Source organism: Apodemus sylvaticus, chromosome 19 (genome assembly GCF_947179515.1).
Source record: "Apodemus sylvaticus chromosome 19, mApoSyl1.1, whole genome shotgun sequence".
Lineage (NCBI taxonomy): Eukaryota > Metazoa > Chordata > Mammalia > Rodentia > Muridae > Apodemus > Apodemus sylvaticus.
In genome coordinates this window covers 4,068,197-4,089,683 of record NC_067490.1, presented here as the reverse complement: position 1 = coordinate 4,089,683, position 21,487 = coordinate 4,068,197, and the positions used below count along the sequence as shown (strand labels likewise).

Here is a 21,487-nt window from a genome sequence, read left to right as displayed (position 1 = left end):
AAGAGGAGGCGGAGCAGCAAGCAGGGGCAAAAGCGGGCGCAGTAAGGAAGGTAAGGCAGAGAAGCCGCGGAACAGGCGCAGTAAGGAAGGCTAAGGAAGAGGAGCCGGCAGGCAGGCGAGCAAGCAGGCGCGTGCGCTGTGCAGAGGCCAGGCTGCGCGGGGAGCACGGGATAAACCCGGCTGCTGCACCGGAGTGAGGGGAGAAAGGACAGCAAGTGGTGTGGAAATGGGTAGGGGACCAAGATGGAGAGCATGGGGAAGCAGGAGGGGAGCTCGGGTGTGGGAGCCTCCATGAAGTTATTTATAGCAGCCCCGTCATCACAGGCTCTGGCTGCCGTCAGCACCACGCTCCCCCGGCCCCCCGCCCCCGCGGCCAGGAATACCATGCCCTCACCCCCCTCCAGCCCCAAACCCAGCACTGGTTACTCGGGAGGGGGCAGGGAAAGGTGTGACTCACCTGATCCCAGCCTTCCTACCCTGCTCGGTCCCTAGGACAGCCAGACACAGGGGGAAGGACAGACTCCCCCCAGGGAGTGACTGGACTAGGGGAAGCCCAGACAGGGACAAAGACGAGCGACAGGGCTCCATCCTCCTCCTCAGGCCCTGGGCTATCCCCAGCCTTTGCCCCCCTTACCTGCATACCAGACACTCCCTATCCTATTGTTCTGTGGATCCCCACCGGCCCTGCAGCTGGGTTTCAGAGCCTCATCAGTCAACACCAGCTGCCCCTCACCCATGTCCAGCAGGCAGCCCTTAATCCTGCCCTCCTGCACCTCCCACCTGGGGCTCCTCACCACCCAGTGAGCTTCCTCACTAGTCTGTCCTGCCTGCCGGGTGGGAGCCCTCCTGGCCTCCTTGGCTTCACCTTCCCTGCCTCAGCAGATCCTCCCTTGTCACCATCTCTTCCCGGCTACCCACAGCTTAGGCCGGCTCCCCTCTGGTGTCTCTTGCTTGCACCCCAGCCAACATGAGCCCGGTAACCTTTGTTCTCGGGAACCCCCACTCCGCTCAGGTCAGCACCTACCGGTCATGGTCAGCACTTCGGAAGCGAGGCAGGATCTGTCGAAAGCTGCTGGTCCGGTCAAGTTTGGGTTGTGACTTTGTACGTTTGATAGAGCTTTTTAGCCTCCGGCTCAGGAAGCCTTGCTGGGGAGCAAATGGGAATAGGGGTGACTGGGGCAGCTCAGAGTCTCCCTGGACACCCTCAGCTGGCAGGGAATCCCTGGAAGAACATGGAGAAGAGGAACGGGGACAGGAGCCTGACCCCAGTTTGTCTTCCTTGCTCCCACGGGTGCTGTACGATGTGAGCAGATACACAGACACACAAACCAGCTTGAAAAGGTGGGAGGGTTGGTCCAAGAAGTAGGGGGCAGAGCCAAGAAGGGGTAAACCAAGAGGTGGGGATTCACGCACTCTGCCTCGGTCCTCTCTTTCAGAATCCTGGGCTCCAGCTGGGGCCGGGCTGAGCCACAGCGGGCAGGCACTCGCATTCACTCACCGAGGGCCGGAAGGGCGCAGCGGGGGCGGCCTCCATGCTGTACTGTTTCCCCCCTGGGACACTCTTCCTCCTCGAGCGACCCAAGTGGTATTCTGGAGGGGAGGAAAGGGCCCGAAGGAAAGTTGGGGAAGGGGCTGGGGAACTCTTTGCCCCGACTTCCACCCGGGCCAGCGTTTCAGCCTCCTCCCTCGGTCCCGGTCCCGCAGCTCCGGCCTCACCTACCCCCCGGAAAGCAGCAAGAAGAACAGCGGCGGCGGAGAGGCTGGCGGTGGGAAGGAGGGGGCAAGGAACCTGAGCCGGAGCCCCCTGAAGGGGTCGGCGTGGGAGGTCGTAAACCCATGACTGGGACAGGCAGTCAGCAGGGGGACATAGCCGGGAGGGTCAGTAAAACCTCCCTAACGAAGACTACCCACAGCCCACAGAGGCTCAGTTGCCTGTCCCCCACCCAAGAGAGGGGGGCCTGCTTTGGGGGGAGATGGGTTAAAGTCATTGCCCACGGATGGGCTTGCCTCTTTTCCCTGCTAGGCACATCCACCCCCTGCCCCACAGCTCCCAGAGACCCTGTCTGTCTGGAGGTCCAGGGCTGCCTCCCATGCCCCCCTCCCGGGACTGGAGGGGAGGTCTCAGAAGAGACCGGTGCTGAGTGGAGGGGAACAGGAGACCCAAGGAAGGACCCGATGGGAGCAGGGGTGGGGGGAAAGGAGCCGTTCCACGTGCACTGCAGTGCTAGTGAATGGTTGAAGAGGAGAAGAGAAGAATGCAGGGAGTGCGGAGGAAGGGCAGTGGGATTCTGGGGACTCCCAAGTAAAGGCTGGCAGGAGGGGGAGGTGAATGCGGATGAAGCTCGGCCTGCCAAAAACCGAAGGAACGGGAGCTTAGAGGAAGGGAGCCGAAGGTCTGCTGCTAAGGAATTTGAAAGGGCCGAAAGGCTGAAGGAGAATGAAAGTGGGGGGTTGCCACGCTCCGGCTCCAGCTCCAGAATGGCTGCCCAGGCCTGGGCTCCCCCGTCAGCCCCACAGTCACCACTGCAGCCAATGGGGGGGCTGGTGCTGCATCAGGGGCGGGGCCACTATCTCCATGGCAACAAGAAGCTACAGGCTGGGGGGGGGGGGGCAACCGGAAGAACCTGCTTGTTAACCCGCTAGGTTCCAGAAGAGAACAGTAAAAGCCCCGCTACACTTTCAGTCTGCTTCCAGACTGCCCACTGCCTCAGAGCCAGTCCTTCCCCGTCCCTTTTATGGACGGATTCGGAGTTTGCACACACAAGCAAGTCTGGATCACGAGACACGAGAGCCCCCTCGGTCTCCCAGGAATCGTGTGTAGAGCACGAAAATACACCAAGCAGTGGGGAAAGAATGGGAAACTATGTGCTTCGGAGACATACAGACAGCCTTGAGTATGGGCACCCCAGGCCCACACTCCCACATGCCTAGACACCTGTGAGCACTGCCGCGCGGTAGACGTACTTGACCTCGGACAGGACAGCACGTGAGAGCTGCTGGTGTGGACTGTGCGGCCATCATGTGGGCAGTGCACTATACAAATGGACATGTATAATAAGCCATGCCCCACAGGCAGGAGCATGTCAGTCTGAACCTGAGACACATGCTTAAGTATACTGTGGTCCATGGGTCACCCCGGCGCCATGTATACATATATCATGATCACGGTCAGACAGGAGGCACCACACGCCTGAAGCACACACACTCATCACTCACACCAACAGTACAACCACAGTCACTGTCTTGGGACAGCTCCCTCCTCCCCGCTCCCAGCTTTCTTTTAACATTTCTATGACTCTAATCACCAGCATCTGTGATGGCCACCAGGAAAACAGAACAAATAAAACAAAAAATGGGGAGCAAATGTGCTAATGAGCCTTCTGTCACCCCCGAGGCCCGCCTGCACCCTCCTCATCCGCTCCTCTGCATTTCTCAGGTGTGACTGCCTTACTCTCGGTCCACTTCCACACACACATGCATCTTATAAAGGCCTTAAGATGCTTTAAATCCACTGAAATTTTCTTTTAGAACTGAAAGCATTTGCAGAGGGGGCAAAAGTATGCTAGTGGCTTTGCACAGTCCCTGGAGGAAGGCCACAAAATGCCAGGACCTCAAAAACAAGTCACAGGCACAGGGAGGCCACACGCACAGGCTCCCAAGGACTCCAACACAAGAACCAGGCAGAAGCACAGGAGAGGGTAGAGTGACAGGAACAGGGGGTATCCTGTCATTAGTGCTGCCTGCAGTGACATATACAGAAAACAGTACACAGCCATGTACACACAGCAAACCTGAAAAGCATACACCGCCATGCAAGGTCTCCATGTCCCATCCCTGCACGGTATATACACTCATGCACACACAGAACAGCCACCTACACAGACCCGTAACATAGGCATTGTGCATACACCCACACAGTACACACCCTGTACACACACACACACACACACACAGCAAGGGCTTGGACTCCGCCTCTCCAGTGTCTCTAATCTTGACATCACCCACAAACATTTCTCCTACCCTCCAGTTCCCCCACATCCCTACCCTTTCTGTAGCCTTTCTTCTCCATAGCCAGCTGACAGCTCTCGGAGGGAGCCAGGGGAAGATATGCGAAGCTGGGCTAGAAAGGGAACAGAGAGACTGGGGGGAGGGCACGCTCTGCAGTCTCCGTGGAGACAGGCCTCATCTGTGGCTGGATGGCCTCCTGCAGCCCAGCCAAGGCTGACCCTACGGGGCCGGCGGGAGGGCAGGCTGGGGCAGCCGGGCCCTCCTGTGTCCTCCTCTCTCCACCCTGTCAGGCTGCTTCACAGGAGGCCTGGCCTTGAGCTACCTCCCAACTTCTCCGTCCACCCCCTGCTTTCTCTGAGAGTCCCACCCTCCAGGCTCTCTTCCCCCTGGCTCTCCTCTCCTCTCCTCAGTGACTCTCAGCCCTACTTCTCTCAGCCTTTCACTTCTCCCTTTCTGTCCCCACCGAGGGACCAGGCAGAGGCGAATACCTGCCTAGCCCCAAGGTATTTCATGCAGTTGGACTACAAGGGACTATTCACACACTTTGTCCCCATCACCAGCACACCACCCAACACCCAGACACGCCCTGGACACCCATGCTGGGACTGACACAGATTTTCAGGCCAGTGTTGGAACACACATGCAAAGACACACACCTGCCACCAGGGACACTGGAAATTCTCATTTGGCCAGCCACACATTCCTACACATGGGCCTCAACCAGGGACATGCACGCTCAGGGTCAGAGGTGACATGAATTAGTACGGCCACAGCCTGCCCCACAGGCCCTCTGGCTGTTAACTGACAGAGGCGGGGCAAGACAGGACATACCTGCACAGTGCTGGCTACACGTGTGCAAGAGGAATTGGGCCCCATGTGCACATGCACCGACACACAGGGGCACAACCACGGTCAAGATCACACACGCAAACACCATGGCCGGCCCTCCAGTAGGGCTCCAAACCCCCCTCACACCAGCCGCCCCCACGCACGGTCAAGGAAACTGCCCGGACCCCCTCCCGCCCGACCTCTACCCCATCTCCGGTTACCATAACTCCCCCCACTCGGAAGATGCAGCGAGAACATGCGGAGGGAGCAGCTGCCGCCGCCGCCACAGCGGCCTCCCCAGCCCCCTCCCGTGCCCACGCATACGCGCGCCCCCGCCCCACGCGCGCGGCCCCCCCCACATGCGCGCTTCGTCCGCCCGGCCCCGCCCTTACCTCGCACCGCCCCCCGGGGGGTCGAGGGTGTCCCCGGTGGGGGAGGGGCCCGCTCTGCGCGGGGGAGGGGCGGGTGCGGAGGGAGAGGGGGCGGCGGCCCGGCTCGCGCCACCCGAAGCGGTGGGGCGGCGGCGGGGCCCGGGACGGCCTGGAGGGCCGCGCGGTGACAGCCGCGGGAACGGCTCCCTCCGCCGCCGCTCCCGCCGCTGCCGCCGTTGCCCGGGCCCCGCCGCCGTTGCTAGGCGACCGCTGCTGCCGTGGCCGCCTCTGTCACGAGCCCCGTCTCCCGGAGACAGCGCGAGAGAGACGGGGGAGGGGGACAGAGGGACCCCCAAAACCAACTAGGCCTCCCATCATCGCCTCGTGAACAGGACCCCCACCCCCAAAAAGAGAGAAATAGAGAGCGAGAAACCCTTGAAGGGAGTGAGGGTTTGCAGCTCCACCCAGCAGAGGAGGAGCCCTGGATTCCAATGCCCTCAAAGGTCCGGCGACCTCTCCCGGGCTGGAGCGTCCACAGCCTCAGGAAACACCTTTGCAAAGTGGAGCCCCCAAAATCCCCAAACCCTTTATGTTCCCTGCAGACCCTCCACGCCATCTACACATTCTATTTCTCTCCGAAGATTCTGAACGTTCACCACCTACTAACTTCTAATAACCGCTGCCATATACGTGAATATATATATGTGTGTATATATACATACATATATATATATTCTCCAAAACCATTCCCAGCCTTTACTAAACCACAATACAGTAACCTTCACACCTCAACTTCACCCAAAACACAGGAGACCCACACCAAAGGCCTTGGCACTCTGTGTGGGCAGAGCGGCCAATCGCAGGACACACGACAGTCACTCTCTGTGAGCATGTTACCATTCTAGTGCACACAGGTACACACTGCACAAACCAAAAAACATGCCCCGACATGGACGCGATAGACAGACATCACCCATTCTCTATACACTCTTCACTACCGCCTCCTGGCTAGCCCCAGAGTGCAACCTACACCCTAACATCAGTTTCCATGACAATGGCATACACCCTGACCATTGGCCTGGGGTGCCAAAGCTGGGGCCCAAGGGCAGTAAGGCCTAGACCTATCAGCAGGCATGACCGGATAACACAGGTTTCTGGTTCTCTAAGGAAGACGGTGACGGTAACGCTGGGGAGGAGGCGGTGGGATAGAGGGGTCTGTCTCATGGGGGTTGGGTGGGAGTCATGGGAGGGAGGCGCGAGGCACCGGGCAGTGGTGGGGGCTTCCGGGCCGAGGGCGTCTCTCTGCACCTTGGCTGCAGAGCCCTGTTCTCTGCCTTCATCTCCCCTCACTGTTCCCATGGAAACCTTTTAAGCGAACTTCTCAGAGGAAGACAAAAATCTTTTTTTAAATGACTAAAGAGGGGGGTGGGGGTGCAGAAGGGAGGAGGAAGGGGAAGAGACAGATGGAGAGAGGGAGAGAGTTGGAGAGAGCGAGGATATGGGGGTCTGACGAAGTTCCACCCGGAGCAGAGGGGAGAACTCGGGGATCAAGGGGAAAATGAGAATGGGGAGAAACAAGAAAGTAGGGAGCGATGCGACTGCAGAAAACGGAATTAATTGTGGGGAAAGAAGAAGGCCACAGGCCCTAAGATCTGGAAAAGGATGGGAGCTCGAGAGGGGGACACGGGTCTGGGGGAGGGCGGGGACTAGGTCTTTCCAAGTTCTCAGATGGAGGATGCGAGGGCCCGGGGCAGGAGCACAGGCAGGAGACTAATAAAGCAGATTATTTTTACAAGTACCAGGGAAACAGTCAAACTCCACTGCTGGAGAAGGGAAAGGAGCGGAGCTAAGCAGTGCGTGGACACGCGGGACGCTCACCAACAGCCCCGTACCCCACGCAGCCCGGACGAGGGCGCCCTGTCCTCGGGATCGGGATCACGGCTGCTCTCCGCCCCCGCCCGCTCCCCGCGACTGTCCGGGGCACGAGCCTGCTCGGCCGCCGTACCATGCTCGCCGTGGGGCCGCCCCTCCACTGGCACAGAGACGGTGCGTCTCAGCAGTTTGTTTCGGCTGGACTCGCTCCTCCGGTCGCGGATCAGAAGGGGGTGTATCTAGGGGATTGGGGAGTGTGTCAGACCCCGCGGGCCTGCGCCGTCCTCCTCTCCCCTTCCGCGGAAGGCCGACCCCTTGCCAGCCCACCTGCCCCTTCCACTGCTGCCCACTTCCCTCAGCCCTGGTGAGGGGAGTTCTGGTTCCCTGCTCTCCCTCCATTTCTCTTCAGTCTAGAAAATTCTTCCAAACCCCACTCAGCGCTTCCCGCAAATCCACAGGAGTTAGCTACCTCCTGAGTCTGGCTTCCCTGTGACCTTCAGTCCGTCCATTCTCCCCGCTCCCCTCCCAACCTCCTACCTTCCTCGCCCCCTTCTCTCCCTCAAGCTTGTCACAGCTGCATTTATAATCAGTTCCACAGCTTGTCTCCCTCCCACAGCCCGGCTTTCGGCCAGACTGGGACCCAACCTCCCCTCCCCCAAGAGGGCCGGTCACCTCCCCCCTTTCATCTCCCTCCTTTACCCTCTTCCCTTCAGCCCTACCTCTCCCTAGGCCTCACCTCAGCTCCCCCTGGGAGTCGTCATCCTAACTTCCACCCCTCCCAGAGCTAGACTCCCACGAGGCCCCAGCCCCGCCATCCACCCAATCCCAGCGCCCAGGCCTCCATTCTCCCAGCTCCTTCTTCCCCTTCCCACTCCCGCCTTCCTTCCTACCAGACAGGCTATTCCTGTTGGCCTCGGGTGGCTAGTGGGTCCCCTGTCTCCGCGTTCGAGTTCTTCCTGCTCACTGCCCCTTCCTGAGGGCTCTCTCTTCCCCAGACCACCCAATGGCCTTTAGATATCCTTAGTCAAGGCTGATGACCAACAGCAAATCACTCAAATGCCTTCCAATTCCCCAAACTTGGCCCACCAGGCCACCTCACCTGCAGCCAGTCACCACACTCTCTGTCAGACACTTCTGGTTCACGACCCAGACATTCCCTGTCCACATTTTCACCTGCCCTCAAGGCTCCTCTACACCCTGCTTAGCCCCAAATCCAGTTCCAGCCCCTCTTTAGCCACAACTCTCATGGCCTCTCCCGGGGTACCCAACACTCTCTAAAGATGGCTCCCCAAATCACACCTGGGGCCTCACCCTTCAGAACTGGACGCCATTCCTACTATGGAACTGACACGCCTTGGACTCTTAGACCTTGGGGACCACTAACAACCTCCTTCCAGACTCCCTGCCCATCCCGCCTCTCACTCTGGCTACTCCAAGTCCTGCTCCGGGACGGACGCACAGACAGACGCAGCTCCCCACACTCATCGCCCGCCCGCCTCTTCCTTCCATGTCCGCTCCTGAGACCCAGCCTGCCCCGTAGAGACAAGGAAACCTAGTCTGAAGCTGGCACCATTTTTGTTTCCATTCATGCCGAAAACCCTGCGGCCCTGTGTCTGACAGCCCTCCAGCCCACGTCCCCGCCCTCCTCACCATCTCCCAGTCTTTGCCTGCACTGTGCCCTGTGATGACAACTAAGTGAGGGAGAAGAAGGCTGAGGACACCTTTGGAGGAAGGCCCCCTTTCCTCGCTTGCTTTAAACTCTTCACTCCCCTCCCCCACATTATAGCCAGGGTGAAATCAGGAGGCACCCTCAAATCTTCAGGACCATAGCTCCTCTGAAACACTGCCAATGGCCTCAAAGGCCTTCTAGGGAAAGTCGAAGAAGGACTATCTATCTCATTTAACACCTGGCTGTATTCAACACTCCCAATGGCCGCCCCCTCCCGCCACCTGCCTCTCTCCCTTACTACTCTTGGGGCTCATCCTCCCCACAGTCAACCTCTTCCCCATCCCGCTCACCTCTTCCCCATCCCGCTCACCTCCTCACCCTCCTGCTCACCTCCTCCCCATCCCGCTCACCTCCTCTCCATCCCGCTCACCTCCTCACCCTGCTCACCTCCTCCCCATCCCGCTCACCTCCTCCTCATCCCTCTCCTCATCCTCCTCACCATGCTCACCTCCTCCCCATCCCGCTCACCTCCTCCTCACCCTGCTCACCTCCTCCCCATCCCGCTCACCTCCTCCCCATCCCGCTCACCTCCTCCTCATCCCTCTCCTCATCCTCCTCACCCTGCTCACCTCCTCCCATCCCGCTCACCTCCTCCCCATCCCGCTCACCTCCTCCCCATCCCGCTCACCTCCTCCTCATCCCTCTCCTCATCCTCCTCACCATGCTCACCTCCTCCCCATCCCGCTCACCTCCTCCTCACCATGCTCACCTCCTCCCCATCCCGCTCACCTCCTCCTCACCCTGCTCACCTCCTCCCCATCCCGCTCACCTCCTCCCCATCCCGCTCACCTCATCCTCATCCAGCATCAGCAGCTGGTTCCCCGAGATGATGCAGAACCGAGGGTTCCAACCAGGACGGTCATACGGGGAATGAACGTATTGGGTTCGGTGCATAGGGGGTCCCCGTACATCTGGGGGACAGAGACACACAGACAGTGAGGGGAGGGTCTGTACTTTGGGTGTAGAAACCTAAAGTGGGAAGGAGAGTCTGCAAAGAGGGAGAAGGGAGTACCACCCGCCTGAAGGCTTTGGGTGTGAAGCGCCTGGTGGTTTTAAAGGGTCGTAAGATGGGTCCTTCACGCTGGGGCATTGTAGGAGGCTCCAGGAGTGGGATGAGCAAGGCTTCAAAGATGAGAATTAGTCTCGGGACAGAGAGGGACTTTACTGGACACAGGAGAGGAGGAAAACTTTGCCCGTTCATTGGTGTGGAGGGATAGAGATTTATGAAACTGGCAAAAGATGCAGAGAGGAAGGGAATTAATAAGCTGCTTAAATGGATGTGGCCTCACACATTCAGGAGAATATGAGGTACCCAGCTGTGGGAAAGAAGATGGTGTGTTGAAGACTATTTGAGTCATGAGATTCTGAGAACTAAACGTTACATGTTCAGAGTGGCAGCCTCCCTTCTCCTGTCCCCTTAATTCCCTACTCCTACCCTGGTCATTACCCTGCTCATTTGGGAGACATTACCAATCAGGGAGAAGGTGACTCTTCTTAGCATCTGGCTGTGCAGGGATCAGGGTGGGGAGGTGGTAGGTACACTGCATGGACGAGCAGAGACTGGATGGGCCTCTCTGTCCACAGCAGCTCAGGAGTCAACCCTCCTCTCCCCACCCAATCTCCACAGACAGGACAGGAGCCAACTCTACAGGCTGACAGCCACTCCTGGCTGTCACTGGGCACAGTGAGGAGCTTAAGAAAGAATGGAGGAAACAGAGGGACAGCCAAGCCTGAAGGCCGAGGAACTTCCCAAGGTGAGATCTGAAGATAGGCAAATTTCCAGAGGGGAAAATGGGACCAACAGTTGTGCACACTCAGGTGCCCAGGGTCTCCCTGCTCTATCTCTGCTGTTTTGCTAGCTTCCTTGCCACATACCATTTGTGTGTGAAGGAAAGGCCTTAAGGAAGTCAGAAAGGTTAGACTTGGTGATATCGGAGTGATAAAACTAGGCTTAAGAGATCCACAGATGTTCACAGGAAGGACAATCCAGCGCTAGCTCCTGTGTGGGTGACTGACTTGGGCGCATTTCAGGAAAACCAGCCTCTGAGCTTTGTCTAGGCCCTAGAGTAGCTTTAGGAAGCGCCATCCCCTTAACCTTACTGATGATGGTCATAGCCCTCACATTTATCCAAATCACAGGTCACACAGAAATATGAACACCTGGGAATTGCGCCTAGACCTCACCATACTTTCAAATTGTCACTGTCTCTATGCTTTCTTGGAGACCGTACTCATATTCTCTAAATATTAAAGATCACTGATGGGGCTGGTCACAATAGCTCAGTGGTAGGGAAAAAAACAAAACAAACAATAATGACAACAAAAAACAAAAAACCCCAAAAGAACAACAACAACAAACCCCCCCCCCACTAGGATTCAAAGCCCCAGCAGCAACAGCAACTACCCATAACTGAGATCACAGACTCTTGAGGCCTAGTACATCCGTCTCAACACACGGTGGGTCCAGAGGAGAAATCTGCTGATATATAGCAACCAAACACAGCAGAGGAGCTGCTCCAGGCTGCAGCAGGGGCGAGCAGGTGAGGCCTCGAGGGACACTGTTCTACTGGGAACAGGAAAGGGACACAGGGAACCTTAGCTTAGGTACAACTCTACATACACACACAGGCACGCGCGCACACACACACACACACACATGCATGCACACGAACATGCACATGTGCACACGCACGCATGAGCACACGCACGCATGAGCACACGCACGTGCACACACATATGCACATGTGTGCATGTGCACACGCACACACATACATGCGCACACATATACACACACACACACACACAGTCTATAGTTAAGAATGCTAATGATCCTAAGGCAATGGAACATGGCAGAGAAAGGAGAAATAGAGAATTTTTACTGGAATGAGAAGCTCCACAAGGGTCCAAGACAGGGGATTCCTTAGGGTCTGTTCTAACCACCCAAACCCAAACCCGTGTTTTGGCCCCAAATCTCCATCACCCCAGGAAGCAGAGGGGATAAGAAGAGAAAAATCACCAGGTTGGGGAAAAAGAGGAAAGAAGCAGACTACGTGACAAGATGGGAAGTGGGGTAGGAAACAGGGTAGGCTGAGGGACAGGGAACAGTGTGGGCCTAAGAGACAAGGAAGTAAAGATGGTGTATGCCTAGGGCAAGGGGATGGACCACAAGGTTTCAGCCAATATGGGGCATAGGGGTGAGAGAGACTTGACCAGGGCTGAGACATGGGGCCCAGGAGCAGCAGGGTGTCTTAAGGTGGTTATTAGAAGAGAGGGAGGGAGAGAGAGAAGAGATAAGGACCAATACAGGGGAAGAACAGAAGGGGGACTCATATAAGAAACGGACACCATATGGGGGGAAAGATATAAGTGATGGACAGCAGAGGCAGGGGGGGACTGGGAAGAAGAGGTGGGGTGGGGGAAGGGGTCAAAGTGATTAAGTGAAGAAAGCGAATGAGACCCAGGGGCTGCATCTCACTTCTCCAGAGTCCTAACGAGGGCCAGTCACCCTCAGATTTCCACCGGGCCCTTGCTCCCATACCTCAATCTTACTTGCATCTCCCCCCACCCAACCAAAAAAATAACCACTTGATCCTCCCCCTTCTCTGGTGTCCCCTCCCCCAACCCTTTCCTCTCTCTCCTCTCTTCCCTCCATCTGGACCCCCACCCCCCCACTGCCACCCTCTTTCTCCATCTGGCCCCTTCCCTCCCTCCATCCTCCTCTCTTTCCCTAAGTCCTACCACCCTGAGCCCCTCACCAAATTCCCTTCCCACCTTCTTGGTCTCTCACGCCGCCCGTGTTTTCATTTTCCCCTCTACCCTCTCCTAAGACCGTGCCTTTATTTCCTTGGTAATTTCCTCCTCACTCCGCTCCCAAGCCCAAACCATTTCTGCAGCTTTTCCCCAAACTCAGTCCTCCCTTCTGATCCCTTTCTGACGCGCTTTCCCCTCCATCATCTTCCCCCAGCCCCCTTCAAGGCCCGTGTCCCAGCCCCTCTATCCCTTACCTACCCCTATGCCTCTAATCCCTCCTTTCCCACTGTTCCCACCTCTGCCTTCCAGCCCTCCCCTCTCCCTCCATTTCAGCCGCTCCTTCCCCTCGGTGGCCCCGGCCCTCCCCCGCCCCCTGCCCCTCCCCCTCTTGCCCCCCCATTTCGCCCTCCCCTACCCTTACCACCACCGTACCTCTGAAGGGGGCATAGGACATCGCGGGGATGCTCCCCCGATGGATGGAGGCTCGAGACCTGCTCATCAGGCCTGAGGGGGAGGGGGCGGGGGGACGGGGGAGAAAAAAGAAGAGAGAAAGAGGGGGAGAGAAAGGGGGAGAAGGTGGAGGAGGAGGAGGAGGAGGAGGAGGAGAGAGGAGGAGAGAGGAGCGGAGAGGAGCAGAGAGGAGGAGAGAGGAGGAGGAGGAGGAGAATAAGAGCCAACGGCAGCAGCGGCAGCAGCGAGAGAGGGGGGCGGGGGAAGCGAGCTAGAGAGGAGAGAGCAGGAGGAGGAGGGAGAGACTGCAGCCCCCACCCCTGCTCGGGTAGACCCGGAAAAAGAGCGCGAGAGACCCCCGACTCATACACACCAGAGACGGCAGTCCTGAAGAAGCTGACCCAAGACCCTGAGACAGACCCCAGACCCAGAGAAAGATACTTCACCACCTCGCCCCTCACTCCATACTCAACAAATTGGGTCTCACAGATCCAAAAGTAGAAGGAATGAGACCTCTCTGAGCTCAGACCCCACCCCCCTAAATTAAAAAGTCAGGGGTCAGAATAGTCTCAGCAAGGTTCTCCAGACCCACGTTAAGTTAATCTTATTCGAACCCTGGACTGGTAGTTTGAGGGACCCAAAACGGAGACCTAGACCCACAGAAAAAGATGAAGCCAATATTAGAAAGAGCCCCAGGCCAGGATTAAATTTCAGAACCTAGCTACAGGTAAGAAACCCCGCATTCACATCTCAAAGAAACTGCAAACTTGGGGATGATGGAGGAGACATTAGGCTGACCCAAAGATGAGGATGACCACATAGAGATCTAAAATACATCACATCTGAAAGAACTGAGTTGGTGATCGCAGGACTCAATTCCCTGAAACAACTCGACAGGTAACTCAGACCCTAGGAAAGGTGCAAACGCTGGACCCCCGCACCCCTCACCTACACACACAGGGATCTGAGACACCCCCACACACACTAAAGAGGAAAATGCAGGAGCCCAACATCAGCCACCCATGCCAAGGACCCCAGACCTTGGAGGGAGAGCTAATATTTTTCCTGCTGTCTCCTCCCTCTTCTCTGGCCTCTCACTGGTCCCCTCTCCATTTTTGGGTCACTGAATGATGTGTTTAGGCTCCAGGGAGGTTATGTAGGGCAGGTGCTGGCTCCTTGGGGGAATGGATGAGGGTAAGGAGACCCAAGACCGAGAGGTGGGCCAGTCCTGGGGAGAAGAATCAGCAAGGGAGAAAGAACAGGGCCATCACTCTCTCAACTCTACCCTGTGCCTCTCATTTCTCCTTCCCTCTCATTTGACAGTCTGCCCTAAGCGTTGGGCTCTCGGGGTCTTCCGTCGCCCACTAGCCCATTTACAGGTGTCACCAGTGCTTGGAGAGGGTGTCTTTGCTAACCCAGCCGCCGCACTGCCAGGGCTGAGCGAGCCTGATCACTGCCCCCTACCCAGGGACAGCTGGCTTCTCGGCTCGGTGCTAACGCAAGGGCGAGGGGGGAGCACTGTCCCCACCCAAGGCCGCTCCGACGCTCGCACTGCTCCCTGCCTGTCAGCGCGGGGAGGGAGGGAGGCAGGCAGGGAGGCAGGGAGGGGGCTGTTACTAGGCACACTTCGGGGCTCAGGACGGCTCCCCGGCCCCAGCCTGACGCAGCGAGGGGCGCGGGTCGCCAGGTCTCGCATCACGTGGCCCGCAAGGCCGGATGGCGATTGGCCTGCGTTCGCTGCTCCTTGAGACGGCGCCGCGTGAGAGGACAGGCCTCGTCACGTGACGGACGGCCACCGCAGCAGCGTCCCTGCCAGCAACGGGGCGGAGGCTTCACGGAAATGGGCGGACCACTTCCGCGCACGTCCTCAGATCAAGCTGCCGATTGGCCAGAGGGTCTGGAGCCCCGCCCCCTTACGGAGGCCGGGCTGTCGGGTCACTCGAGGACCGGGATTGGCCAGATCTTAAGACTCCTGTCACGTGGTGCGCACTGTTTTCTCGTCACGTGACTGCTGCAGGTAAGAGGAGGCTGTTCCGCCGGGGCTCTGGGTCCTTCCTCCGTGAAATGAGCGGCCTTTGATCTCTTCATCTCTCTACCAGCGCGGGCTGCATGAACTGGGGGCGGGCTCCCGGTGTCCTGCTCGGCGGAGGGGTGAGTCTGGTCCCGCCCCTTCCGGTCTCGAAGTCTCACCGAGCTTCAGCCGCGGAACGGAGTTGTCCCAAGTTTAAGTTTCAGGGACGTTTTTCTACCTGGTGCCGAAAAGGCAGGGCAGAGGCTCGGGGTCTGCCCCAGAAGGCACCCCGGGTGCAGTTTCCTGGGGCAGCTGCGGGAACAGACTCCGCCCTCCCCCCTGCTCCAGGCCACGCTGCTCCTGTCGTTCCTTTGGATGCCTGCGCTGCTGCCGGTGGCTTCCCGCCTCCTGTTGCTACCCCGAGCTCTGCTGTCCATGGCTTCTGGAGGCCCTCCGTCCCAGCCCTCTCCGGCCTCGGGCTACGTTCCAGGATCAGTCTCTGCAGCCTTTGTCACTTGTCCCAACGAAAAAGTCGCCAAGGAGATCGCCAGGTGGGGACCTCGGCCAGACGACCTGGAGGGAGTGTTGGGGCTAAGGGGAGGGTGCTGTCTCTGGGGCGCCCGCACAACTCCAGCCGTGCGCGCCCTCCTCTCGCTTCACCCTCAGGGCAGTGGTGGAGAAGCGCCTGGCAGCCTGCGTCAACCTCATCCCGCAGATCACATCCATGTGAGTTGTCAGCTAGAAACAATCTAACTTGAGGGGCTGTGAGATTTTTTCTGGGAGAAATCTTCCTTTCCCAAGACTTTGTTCCCTTCTTTCTCTGACCTCTTCAGCTACGAATGGAAAGGAAAGATCGAGGAAGACAGTGAGGTGCTGATGGTGAGAAAATTCCCCTCCTGTCCGACTCCTTTGACCACTCTGGCCCGCACCTGACACCGGTTCCACCCCTTTGGTTGAACTATGTCTGTCTTTGCCCTTTAGATGATTAAAACCCAAAGCTCCCTGGTTTCTGCACTGACAGAGTTTGTGCGGTAAGAACTTTGAGGTTTCTTTTGGTGGTGGTGGTACTGGGGATGAACCAGGTGGGGCCTTGAGCATTCCAGGCAAACACGCCCCACTCAGAGCTCTGAGGTGGACACTGTGGTGGGACTCACTGGGGAGTCCAGGGCTGGTGTCTTAGAGGGTGACCCTTTGAGTGTCTGAATAACACGCCCTGTCACTTCCGCAGATCTGTTCACCCTTATGAAGTTGCCGAGGTGATCGCGCTGCCTGTGGAGCAGGGAAATCCCCCGTACCTGCACTGGGTGCACCAGGTCACAGAATCAGTGCCAGATTCTGGCCCAGCCCTACCATGACCAGCCCTGTTCCTGCCACAGCTCCCTCCTCCGTTTAATGCCCCTTGGCTTCCACGTGATGACTGAGACCCCAATAAATCCTCTCCAGCTCTCGCTGCCTTTTCTCTTGTGACAAACGTGTGGTCAGGGAAGATGGAAAGTGCCTCTGTCCGTCAGAATGACTCGTGCCTGCTAGGTTTATTTATCTTTATTAGTCACACAGTCTGGAATCCTGGACCACCCAGCCCCCCAATCTCTAATCCCAGGGGTTAAATAGTCTTAAAAAATATCTTGAAAGCTGTAACAAAATAACATCAAGGGAAATGAGGAGGGGGTAGGAGTCATGAAGGGGCAGAGAAGAGGACCTCTTCCCCACTCCCCTGGATTCCAGCCTGGGCAGGAGGGAGAAACACTCCCTGACTCTCCAGGTACATCCCAGCTGTAGGTGAGGTCAGAGGTCAGGGCATGAAAGTGCCAGTGTGTGGGTGGGGAGGCGAGCAGAAGTGAGCCGTCAGAAGATGCCCCCTCCTCCCCACTCCACCAGGTACTGCACAGAGCCGTCCGGCCGCACTCTTCGAGCAAGGACTCTGACGGGGTCCCCTCGGGACAGGTAGCTAACCCCACCTCGGACTCCTCCCCCAGTTCCTGGAGACAAACTGTGGCACAAGGGAGACGGGGATAGCGAGTGTCTAGAGAGGCCCGGGGTCAGGGCTGGGGCTGAGGAAGAGGAGGCGGTCACTGAGTGGGGAGAACTTTTAGGGATGCCTGTGGGGAAGCCAATGTGGAGTTCGAGAGGCGACCTGGAGGAGAGAAGCCAACAGTCAGCAGCCAGGCCAGGCCCAGGTGGGCGGCTCGTGCCTGTAATCCCATAAATTACGGCAGAAGGGCGGCCGCGAGGATACCAGGCTGGCTTTGAGAAACTAGGAAGCCTGAGGTCACATGAGGAAAGGAGGGGACTGGTGTTACCAGGACAGACTCACCTGTCTGGGGGTTCGCTGTCCCCAGAGGTCCCTGCAGTGCTGGCAGAAGGGTGGAAGGAGGCGAACATCCGGATGGGGCTGCTGGGGGCGGGGAACAGGCAAGTCAGCACCTGAAGCAGGGAAGCAGGGCTTCCCGGAAGGGCAGAGCTCACAAACTACCCCAGAGCGGCGTTGGCTCCGCACGGCTCTTTGGGACAACAATCGAAAAGTGAAGGTGGAAAGGGAAGAGAGTTGCTGGTGACAGTCTGGAGAAGGGGCACATCTGGACCAGGCACTGACCTGGGCAGACAGCGGGCGTCTGTGGGCCGGAAGTTGTAGCCGCTGCTGCCCTGGTAGCTCTGGCTAGGGCTGGGGGGTGGTGGAGACACCGAGGCCTGTAGAAGGAAGAGGGGCTGTGAGACGAGCCTTGGCCCCTTCACGTCCCCTCTGCTGTGCCCCATGGGATTCCCCTGCCCTTGTACCTGCAGGGCCCTCTGCTCCCGGGACCCATGCCGACTGTGTGCTGCTGTGGGTGGCCCCAGTTCCTCCACTTTCCCCTTCTGCCTCCTCAAGGGTTCTGGCTCCGACCTCCGTCGTCGTTTCCCCAGGGGACTTGAGACCCCTCCCCCAGGGCCCTGCCCTGAAGGGAAGCTGTAAGAGGCCTCCTTATCCCCCCAGCCCCCTCCCAGACACCCCAAGACCCCCATTTATGTACAAGTACCCTCCAAACAGATCCTTGAGAATTTTCCCCATCCCCCCTGGACCAGTGACCTGGTGGGGGCTCCATCTCCAGTGAGAAATTCCACAGGAGGAGGGGTCCGAGCATGGAGACCAAAAAGACATTTCCTCTTTTTAATCTCCCTCCCTGAAATGAAACTGGGACAAGGGGAAAGTCGGCAGGTCCGCCCTGTAGCAGCTCCCCTCACCCAGACCGGCCCCTCACCCAGACTGGCCCCTCACCCCCTCTTCCCACTCTCACCGGTCCTTGTGGCTGTTAAGAGCAGAGAGGAGCTGGGAAGAACGTTCTCCCTTGGGGGTGTCCGAGAGCTGAGAAGAGATGAATGGTCAGGGAGCGGCCCCTTGTCCCACCCCAGCCCCCGAACTTTACAACCCTTACCTCCCCCAGGAGCAGACTGTCCCAGTTCTCCGAGGTGAAGGGAAGGATCTCTCGGTCAAAATCGAAGTATTTCTTCTTACAGCAGACGCTGAGATGGTAGAGGACAAGGTGGGCCACATCCACCCTGAAGGAGCATGAGATTGTCACGGGCTACCGCCGTGTCAGAGCCAGGGGGTGTTGGGGTAAAATGGTGGGCAGGAGGAAGAGTCACACCGAGGACGCAGCCCATCTCACCAGCGAAGCTGTAACCTCCGGACCTTCTCAGGGCCGCCCCGGCACACACAGCATTCAAATTCATAGAATCTGCACACGGGCCAGGACAGAGGATGCACCTCGCTCAGCCCTCTGGCTGCCTGCTGCAGAGGGCTGACTAGTTTAGTCAGGACTGTGGAGAGCATGGTGGGTGCGGCGGCGGAGCAGCACTGCCTTGGCCTTACCTGTCCCCGTAGAGGAGCGGCTTGCTCAGACACTGGGTGCAGGCCTCGTGGAACCACTGCAGGCAGCGCCGGCACTGCAGCATCTTCAGGTTCCACCTCGAGGGAAGACAGCGCTGTGGCCCTCAGATGGCCCCTTGCCCTGTTGGCTCCCTCTGTCCGGGGCCCTGCCGCCACAGCACCCACCCCACCCCGTAGCCTGCCCCCTTCACTCACTCCCCAGGGCCTCCACAGTAGCAGTAGCTCTGCTGTCTGTTGCTCAAATGCCCAGCGTCCCAGTCCAGCCCTTTCAGTCCGTAGGGCAAGGACAGCTTCATGGCCAGCATGGCCCGGGCATAAGGACCCTTCTTCAGGGCGCCTCCCCTCTGCAGAGAAGCAGATGGAAAGCTCAGAGGCAGGAAAGGAGGAGACATCATGGGAGGCTCCCACACAAGGCACAAGGGGCAGGGAGGTGCCTTTACCTTAGTGGCAATTGCAAAGACACACTGGCGGCAGACCCAGGATGCGCCCTCTCCTTCTCCAGGAGCTGGGGCCCTGGGGACGTGACAGTCCTGGTGATAAGCTGAAAAGGGTCAATGTTGAGAGGAGAGTGGCGTGTGCATTTAAGTCCTGACCGTGGTCCTGCCGTGTGTGCCTTATCCTGACACTCCCAGCAGTTGAGGGCTTTGCCCAAGGATGCATGGTTAAGAAGCCATGTACGTGAGCCAGCCCCAGCCCCTCAGCCTCGTGTGCCTGTGTCCCCCTCATCTATGGCTCCCTCTCCCTGTACTGAGAAGAGGTGATAAGGGGAAGACTGGCCAGGACAGGAGACATGACTCATGCTGTGAGGGAGGGCTGGTGGCAACCCAGAAGACTCGAGGTAGGGAAGCCCCACCCTTTAAGTACCCCACCCTCTCACCATGGCGACACTTCTCACAGCTGACCAGTCGGTTCCCAGGGGCCACAGTCTCAGAGCGACACACACAACAGAGGAGCTCCTCCCCAGGGAGGGCAGCTGTGAGGGAACAAAGCATCAGGAGGCCTACTTCCAACTGTGTCCCCACCCATTCCAGCCTCCGTCCGCTGTCACAGGCTGTGGTCCAAAGGGTCTCACCTGGGCTGATGTCCTTCCATAGAACCAGAAACTGGGAATCGTCCTCAAACTGGACCAGACACACCTCCCGAGCACTGTCCACCTAGAATGGATGGCCAAAGATGATGAAATGGGAGCAAGAATCAAACCGGAGACTGGGAAGACAGTGAGATCAGAGGTGGGTCTTACCTTTTTGATGGTACCCAAGTATAGCAGCCCATCAGTCCATCTGGCCAGCACATCTTGACCCTCCCAAAGCCGAGGTCTGGGGCCTGAGGTGGGAGCAGGGGAAACCGGATCCCAGAGAGAGGGGGCACCCAAACGGCTCAGCCGGGGGAGCTGGGCCATTGCATCCTGGGGTTGCCTATCCCAAACAGGATGGTTAGTTTATGAGTGGCACTGAGAGTGTGTCACTGTACCCGCTTGTTTCCTGTTACAGACAACGAAAGCCTAACCCCGACCGGGCATCTCCAACCCCGGTCTCCTAATCCTTTAGAGCCCTACGGAGGCGGGTCCCGTCTGGTCCCCTTCTTACCTCCACTCCTTTCCATCTCCCCCGCCTACTTCTGTAGTACCCCAGCTCCTAGCAATCTCAGGTGAGAAGATGTTTGCTGAATCAAGGCTGCCACTTAGGTTCACCTTTCCCAGCTGTTTAGAGGTATCCTAACTGGGGCAATCTGTTGCCCAGAGATGTTTGGGGAGCTTTTCTGAAGACGTTTCTGGAGTAGAAACGGCTGCCTCCCCCAGGCCTGTGTGTCTTATTTAGAACCACCATCCTGGTGCCAGATTGTGTTAGGTCACCCCAAATGTGGGGCTCCTTGACCCAGGATTAGATAACTTCCCTGCGTGCCCCAGGAGGGGGGCGTGTCCCTGTCCAAATCTCTACTCCCCTACACTGTCAGTCCAAGGAGGGACTTGAGTCGCCCCAGCACAAGCCCTAAGCTGGGTCTAGGTGGCTCTCCCACCCCCTCTTGCGCACCGACCCCCGGCTCCCTGCCCCCCTCTCCGGGCCTCCCGCCTTCTCCTTACCGGTGACAGTTGGGGCAGCTGGCAGCCAGGTAGGGGCAGACCCAAGAGACTTGGATGAGTCCCCGGTGCAAGAAGACTGAATGTGAGCGCTGGGGGGCGTGCAGGCGGAGGCCAGGGGGGTCCCCGGGCCCAGCCCCTCCGTCCTGGCGGCTCTGGGGCGTATGACGCAGCAGCCAAAGCAGCAGCAGCAGCAGGAGGAGTCGACAGAAGGAGGGAGGAGAGTGGAGGGTGGGGAGCACCAGGGGGAGGAGACAGAGGGGCGGGCAAGCAGCACCTCCCTCACCTCCAGTAGGGCCGGAGGGCGCTGCGCTGTTGGGGGCGCGGCCGGTCGGGGAGGACGAGGAAATCCCTGCAGCCCCTTTTTCGGATAGGTTTGCTCCGAGGGCAGCAGGAAATAACCTTCTTGGCAGCTAGCCTGCAGGTCAGGGCCGGGCCCCGCCCCATGCCACATCCGTTAGCTGCCCCGCCCCCGTGGCCACTCCAAGCTCCGCCTTCGCACACGGCTCCGCCCTCCCCATTCACA

At 58.5% G+C, this 21,487-nt stretch overlaps 3 protein-coding genes across 13 annotated transcripts in view; 1 reads left to right on the top strand and 2 right to left on the bottom strand.

The window, feature by feature from the left end:
- The window catches only part of Syngap1 (synaptic Ras GTPase activating protein 1), a 31,098-nt gene extending 18,015 nt beyond the window's left edge, over window positions 1–13,083 (bottom strand). For 6 of the 7 annotated variants that reach the window (XR_007974403.1, XM_052163679.1, XM_052163680.1 and 3 more), the window contains exons 1-5: window positions 12,991–13,083; window positions 9,598–9,719; window positions 7,213–7,318; window positions 1,499–1,590; window positions 1,025–1,146 (exon numbers count right to left, since the gene is read on the bottom strand). Coding sequence is in view for 6 of the 7 variants with exons in the window: in XM_052163679.1 (XP_052019639.1) it covers window positions 1,025–1,146; window positions 1,499–1,590; window positions 7,213–7,318; window positions 9,598–9,719; window positions 12,991–13,057 (509 nt within the window). In the remaining variant the exon portion in view is untranslated. Of the gene's footprint in view, window positions 1–1,024; window positions 1,147–1,498; window positions 1,591–1,720; window positions 2,472–7,212; window positions 7,319–9,597; window positions 9,720–12,990 lie in introns of those variants that run through there. The other variant, XM_052163682.1, reaches the window with a different exon arrangement.
- Window positions 13,084–14,930: 1,847 nt separating this feature from the next.
- On the top strand, window positions 14,931–16,467 carry Cuta (cutA divalent cation tolerance homolog). 2 transcript variants are annotated; one of them, XM_052163766.1, is made up of 7 exons: window positions 15,007–15,025; window positions 15,108–15,159; window positions 15,368–15,570; window positions 15,686–15,745; window positions 15,853–15,898; window positions 16,001–16,050; window positions 16,248–16,467. In XM_052163766.1, the coding sequence occupies exons 2-7, from the start codon at window positions 15,118–15,120 to the stop codon at window positions 16,372–16,374; spliced, it is 528 nt and encodes a 175-aa protein (XP_052019726.1). In that variant the 5' UTR covers window positions 15,007–15,025; window positions 15,108–15,117; the 3' UTR covers window positions 16,375–16,467. The 2 variants fall into 2 exon arrangements, with proteins under 2 accessions (XP_052019727.1, XP_052019726.1); XM_052163767.1 differs by lacking the exon at window positions 15,108–15,159 and having other exon boundaries at window positions 14,931–15,025.
- Window positions 16,468–16,546: 79 nt separating this feature from the next.
- Window positions 16,547–21,382, bottom strand: Phf1 (PHD finger protein 1). 4 transcript variants are annotated; one of them, XM_052163701.1, is made up of 15 exons: window positions 20,965–21,382; window positions 20,125–20,299; window positions 19,957–20,038; window positions 19,762–19,857; window positions 19,325–19,425; window positions 19,080–19,228; window positions 18,867–18,962; window positions 18,664–18,732; window positions 18,430–18,553; window positions 18,292–18,359; window positions 18,034–18,188; window positions 17,795–17,952; window positions 17,613–17,707; window positions 17,334–17,411; window positions 16,547–17,153 (listed from the first exon to the last, which is right to left on the bottom strand). In XM_052163701.1, the coding sequence occupies exons 2-15, from the start codon at window positions 20,281–20,283 to the stop codon at window positions 16,865–16,867; spliced, it is 1,719 nt and encodes a 572-aa protein (XP_052019661.1). In that variant the 5' UTR covers window positions 20,284–20,299; window positions 20,965–21,382; the 3' UTR covers window positions 16,547–16,864. The 4 variants fall into 4 exon arrangements, with proteins under 4 accessions (XP_052019661.1, XP_052019660.1, XP_052019663.1 ...); XM_052163700.1 differs by having other exon boundaries at window positions 17,334–17,414; window positions 20,965–21,381; XM_052163703.1 differs by having other exon boundaries at window positions 17,795–17,963; window positions 18,084–18,188; window positions 20,965–21,381.
- Between the last annotated feature and the right edge of the window lie 105 nt (window positions 21,383–21,487).